Here is a 6,538-nt window from a genome sequence, read left to right as displayed (position 1 = left end):
ATATATATATATATATATATATATATATATATATATATATGTGCATATAGTAGATGAGACTCCTTTGAACCACAGACTACATTAAAACAATTGGGTGTCAATGGTTATACAGCCACTGTTATTTGTTTGATCGTCAACTTTAAAAACCACCCTACACAATGTGCAATGATGACCAAGTTTTATTATAATACTCACAGCCATTTTTGCTATAAGCTGGCAAAACAATAATAAATAACAATAAAGAAGAACAAACGGGCAATCCTTATTGTGAATCACTACCGTGGTTCATGATTCTGTTTATGCAGAATCCTCAAATGTTTAATATTCAGCTCTGTAAAATGTTGCATTTGGGTTTATTCTAATCTACTCAATTTGTTTTTTACTCTACAGATATAACCATTAGTATATTTTTTTCATTTAATTGTTATTGTTTCAATAAAGCTTAAGTGGAATTTTTGGCTGCATAAATTACACTTGTTCAACATAAGCTTTACTGAAACAATAAAATGTCAATAGAAAAATATAATAATGGATATATCTGTAGAGCAAAAAAAAAATTAAAAGATTAAATTTAAAGCTGGTCTATATTTTACATGTAGCTTGTAGTGGTCAGGATAAAAAAAGATGTCTGCTTGGGATTTGAGTTCTAGTAGCTCAATTGGTAGGATCATTAGCCTCAGAACACTAGGGTGAGCCAAGGTAACTGGCTTCAAACAGACTGCTTTTCCCCTGTTTCTGATTATTACATGGTAAATACAGTTCTAATCTTACCGCAATTCACTTCCTTTAAGTGAGAAATCTCCTAAAAATGTCGGTGCTATGCATTTTATTAAGTCTTCTTCAACACCTCCTGCTGTAGTCACCAAACAGTCAACCTATATTAAGAAAATATAACCCACAAGAACTGTCTTTACACTTTCTTTCTTCTAAATTATTATAGAAATTTTTTAATTTCACTCCAGAGAACTTTGAATTGTATTGTATCCATAAAAATGGAATTCATTAAGTATATTTTGGAAATAAAAGATTTTGTTAATTGTCACACTTCTTCCCACTCAAAAATATACATAATTAACAGGTTCAAATAACATTTGTGAAATTTGATAATATCTTTGTTTTCTGTGTATTACAAATAAAAACCCTAATATAAATTAAACATTAATCATGTGCATGAAAAAACATTACGAACAAATTTTGTAGTTAATTTATATGAAACAATCTATTATACATTTCTGGCAACAAAGGGTACATGAACTTCTGTGATGTTGGTTCAACTGTCAAAATAACAAACAATCATTCAAAATCTAACTTAAATCTTATGAACTGTTTCTGTTCACCTACAATAAAAAGTAAAACTGGATAGTGTTGATATATCTGAATAAGGACTATTCAAAAGCCAAAGATTATTGTAAAATTTTGTTCCTTTAGAGCTTTTTCAAAGCAGTTATAATATTTTCAAATGTAAATCTTACTTATAATGACAAGATTTTAAGTCTCAATATACAATGATTACATATTGGTGAAACTTACCATTTTGTGTTGAACTAAAAAGCGTATCACCTCACGAACACCTGCAGAAGCCATGTTTGAGGTATATCCAAGAAAAATAGTGCAATTTGTTTTTCTACGAATAAATGGGTCTGTTTCTGCCACATCATCAATTCTATCAGCAGGTGGAGAGTTTCTACACTGTATCTGTACATAACAAAAATTACATTTTCATTTTAAATATAAATAACTAAAAAACATATAGTGTTCTATTTAGTACAGTTCATTTTATTTATAGATTGTTTTATCAAAAATACCCTCAATAATAAGTGATGAATAAGGTAAACTTGCCACTGACCATATTAAATAGAAGAAGTCCTCTCTCTCTAAGTACTTTTAAGTATTTATGTATTATTTTTAAGATCAATTTCAACAGTTGAGCAAAAGATATTAATATTTTACAATGAAGAAAAATTTTAGAATTAAGAATAATAATAATAATTTTATTTTTACACACTTAAAATGTTTATTCACCAAGATATTGAAAGTTGACTCATTTGTAATGCTTATTTTTTTAAAATCCTTAATAATAATGGCTTTATATGAATTTTTACTTGCCATATTGTTAATTTCGTTAACAGCTTGTCCAAAGCTTGTTGCTTGGAATCCAGTAGTGCTGTATGACTGAAGCAAAGCATGGTAATCAATGCCATCATTGAAGTCATACCCTTTCACAGCTATTTTTTTCTCAGGAAAGTTTTCACTTTTTTTAAGAACTGCTTCAGTCACTTTTTTAAGAATTTCAGAATCAGAAGACATTGCTTCATTGAGTCTGCAACTAACTATGTATATGATACAAGAATGAAAAATACATAACATTACTACCCATAAAAACCTTTTTTAAATTAAATTCCTGTTCATATCGTCTCTAAAACCTTATCGTACAAATACAAACATCATATCTATGCACTTTTTAATCATTTTATTTTGATCTCAATCATTAACCTAATTCAAACAGAATACTTTACTACTTATTAATTTCAGCTTTTGTTTGGGATATCAGTAATAAAGTAATTGAACAAATTAATAACTTTATGAACATTATTTATTCTCTAGCACTTGAAGCTTACATTTGTTATGGTCAATGACTTCAGGTACTTTAAACAACAACAAAGTATCTCAAGACATATGGAATCATGCCAAAAATTAATAATACTTTCTTCAGCTTTGGATCCATTCCTTTAAGAAGCCCCTACTATTTATCTTTGGAACAAAAACGACAACAAACAAACTGAAGAATGGAAGAGCAATTAACAAAAGCTACAACAGCTATTTGAACATAAACTGACAATAATAAATATTTTTAGTATTCCAAAAACTGTTTAATCTCGAAAACTAAGTTCAAGTAAGTCCAGTTCAATCTACATTTTAATCACAGGTTATTAGGTTATACTAGTTTCGAAGAATTCCACTCCTCATCCATTACCCTGAACACAAGTTAACCAAAGAGAGATAAGCTGTACCTATATCATAGTGAAAAGTATGAAACATACTGCTGAAGTGAACATACTTTATCGTCAGTGTAAGAAAAACCTATACATTAGATAGGTGAAGTTAAGAAAAAGTGTCAATGGCCACTATAGAATTTGGCTATATAATATGAAGAACTGAATAGTGGCCAATGACACATTTTCTCATAGGTTTTTCACATAAGGACTATAAATCATGTTCACACCAACAATATGTTTGATAAACTGAGAAACTGAAACCTTAGTACTAAATAAACCAAAATGTGGAAAAATTAAAATATATTAATGCAGGATGTTGTTGTAAAAAAAAAATATAACCTATGTTGTAGAAGTGATATCATTTCACTATCTTGTATATTTTGCTACTCTTCTTAACAGTGCAAAACAAACAAAAACAATCGTTGTGAATAAATCTTAAAAATGAAACCATTAATCACTAATTAGTCATTTAGGCCCAATACAATATATCAAATTTGATTTTTTTTCACTTTGAAAACAAAAAAAAGTTAAATTATTTATAATAAAAGGAACATTACTAATTATTAGTTATAGTATTACTATTAGTCAAAGTTCCTTGTAAGTTGTACCGAAGAAGTTCCAATTTCTAATTCTAATTGAATAGGAAGAAAGCAAGAGGAAAGAAAAAAGTTCAGATGTAAGTATAACAAAGTGTACGTCCAAATTCAGTTTTATCAATTAAAAATGTAGAAGTTGTCCAAATACTCCAGCGTTCTGCTGGACATACTCAAATTGTCTGAACAAGAAGGAAACCTCAATGTCACAGATAAAATTAAAAAGAACTTGGAGTTGGAATAATAATAGCAGTAAACAACAGAGTTAGTAGACTTCAGAATAGAAATACATCTACTGTATTATACAAGTTATTACATATTTAGCTGCAAATTGTAAAAGCCTAAGCATGGTTAGTAATATAATAACATTAATGCTAACAGTAATAATGAAAAGATTAAACTTTCAGTTTCAAGACCAAGAATAAGTTTCTCTGAATCTGAATAATTTTGGAAAGAAAAACATAAATAATACTAAAAGAATTAATACCTGAATGAATTACAGAGCAGATATAGGCTCAATATAACAGAAGAAAATTAAAAGTTTCTGTACACATGTATCTCACAAATAATAATGAAAGCCTCGTACATGTTGTACTACGACAGTGAAACTACATGTACTCTACCAAAAACAACTCGTTTTCAAGAATTAACGAAAGCGACCTCTTCCACGTAGTTAGACACGACCTGCACATTTTGTGTAACTTTACGAAATATTTGAAATCGAGTTCTTTTGTATTATATCGAAACTTAATATTTGCACAATTAAAAGATAATTTCATGTATAAAATACAGCTTTTTAACGAAATTCAGTTACAGCTTTCTTATTCTGATGATTTTTAATCGAATGCCTAATTCATGGATTAGGTGGTCTGTGTGTTGTAACCTCCGAATTTGTAGTATTATTATTTTAGAGTTAATAAATATTAATAAAACAATAAGAAAAAAAGTAAAGTCTAAGTTAAATAAAGTTTAGCTAAGACAGTTTTACTTTTCTAACAGGGTGTTTTGGCCTTTGGAATGGGTTGTTTTCGGATGTTGTGGAGGCAGAAAAATTTAAGTGAATTTAAGAGAAAGCTTGATAACTATGTGGATAATAATTGCTAGCTATAAGATTTTTGAATTATTTAATTTTTTAAATTACTTTCTCTTAAAAAGAAAAGAAGAGTTAGACGGGATCGGGTTGAGGTATTGCAGACTGTAAAGGGAATGGATAGTGTTAATGCATCATCTTTTTTCATACTTAACAGCGATAATAGTAGGATTAGGGGACACAGATATATTATTACGCCTCCGTTCGTTAGTTAATTTTCCGTAAAAATTCATCCGAAGAAACTTTACCGATACAAGTCCTTTCTTGAATAAAACTGATTTATTTTTTCTGAATACAACTTTGCGATACACTTAATTTCAACAGTCGCGCTATAACAAACGCTATAATTCACAACGAACGTCTCACGTGCTCGATTCAACAATATTCTCTCTCTGTCTGCAGTTCAATTACACAGCATTACCCTCAGTTCTTACCCGTTTATAAATACAAGACTACCGCATACCTAGTAGGCTCTCGAGATTTCAGGAAGACGTGTTACTAGCGTCACGTGACCTCCGCTGTCGTAACAATATATTTTGGCAAGGTAGGAGTCGTCTTCAGTTTTATTTTTTTTAAGAGGGTGGTTGGCTTTTGGAATGGGTTGCATTCGGATGTTGTGGAGGCAATAAATTTAAGTTAGTTTAAGAGAAGGATAACTATATGAACAATAAGGGCTGGCTTTAAGATTTTTTACATTTATTTATTTAATGGTTTTAATTTAGTTTAGATGATGGGACAGCTGAGATGTTCCAACGAGTCTCTTGTTGTCCCTAAACATTATGTAATGTTATCTTATTTCAAAGTTATGTTAATTTATAACTTGTCCTTTTTGACTTCAAGTGACCCATTGTCCCATATACAAACATTTCTGCAAAGTTCAATTTTATATCTGGCACTGGAATTTAGATATAAAGTATTTATGCAAGAGTTCCGTATCCAATCAGCCATTCAGTAAATATTTATTTTCAGTAAAGCATTTGGATCAATAGAAACACAGAAAATTAAAATACCTAGGAAATACCAAACAATGTTAAAGTGTAGTTCTGATAAACTCCATTCCACAGCGACTTTATGTCGGGGATGGTTGTACCTTGACTTGAAGACTTGCTTATTGAAACAATTTTAATATAATACACTCAACTTTTTGAAGTCAATATTCCTATATATATATATATATTTTTAAATAATCCGGATCATTATTTTTGGATTATTAAGAACAACACTCCAGTTTTAGAATATTTAAATAACTTAAATGTTTCAGATACGCCAGCTCTGTTTCTACGTATGATTTTACAATACTGTATACTAAAATAGATTTGAAGGACTTAATCAGAGTATTCAATAACTTGTTCGATGATTTTATAAATGCAGAAATACGTAATCCAAAATTTAAATTTACCAAAGCTCAGTGTAAAAATATACAGCATTTCTGTGTTTATAATAGTTATATTACTTTCAACGAACAAGTAAATATAAACAAACAATTGGTATTTCAATGGAAGCCAACTTTTCTTCAAATATGACCAATTGGCATTTGTTCTTTTATTATGAAAACTCATTTCTGAAACAGATTTCAAATTCAAACTTACATATATATTGTAACGACATCAAAAATTATGTGACGCTAGTAACACGTAGCGAGATTCTAGAAGGATCATGACTGTTCGTGGCAACTCTAGTCTTTTCTACGCGCTCTCTATTTTTGTATATATAAGCCCGGTAAATAAAGCAGAGATAGAATAATAGCAGATTGAAGAGAGATATAGAGACAGATAATCGAGTCAAGTGAGCGGTAGTGACGCAAGTAAAGTGTGTAAATCGTTGTGAATTATAGCGTGTGTTTAGGTTAAAGTGACTGT

At 29.6% G+C, this 6,538-nt stretch overlaps 1 protein-coding gene across 1 annotated transcript in view; it reads right to left on the bottom strand.

Moving 5' to 3' along the window:
• Window positions 1-4,218, bottom strand: part of LOC106463423 (probable deoxyhypusine synthase) — a 17,475-nt gene extending 13,257 nt beyond the window's left edge. Inside the window, exons 1-4 of the mRNA XM_013923448.2 lie at window positions 4,077-4,218; window positions 2,107-2,330; window positions 1,531-1,695; window positions 772-875 (exon numbers count right to left, since the gene is read on the bottom strand). Of these exons, the coding sequence (XP_013778902.1) occupies window positions 772-875; window positions 1,531-1,695; window positions 2,107-2,307 (470 nt within the window). The 5' untranslated portion in view covers window positions 2,308-2,330; window positions 4,077-4,218. The remainder of the gene's footprint in view (window positions 1-771; window positions 876-1,530; window positions 1,696-2,106; window positions 2,331-4,076) is intronic.
• Between the last annotated feature and the right edge of the window lie 2,320 nt (window positions 4,219-6,538).

The sequence above is a fragment of the Limulus polyphemus genome, unplaced genomic scaffold, assembly GCF_000517525.1.
Source record: "Limulus polyphemus unplaced genomic scaffold, Limulus_polyphemus-2.1.2 Scaffold1402, whole genome shotgun sequence".
Lineage (NCBI taxonomy): Eukaryota > Metazoa > Arthropoda > Merostomata > Xiphosura > Limulidae > Limulus > Limulus polyphemus.
The sequence above is the reverse complement of the archived record's forward strand: the minus strand, read 5'-3'. Positions and strand labels throughout refer to the sequence as shown.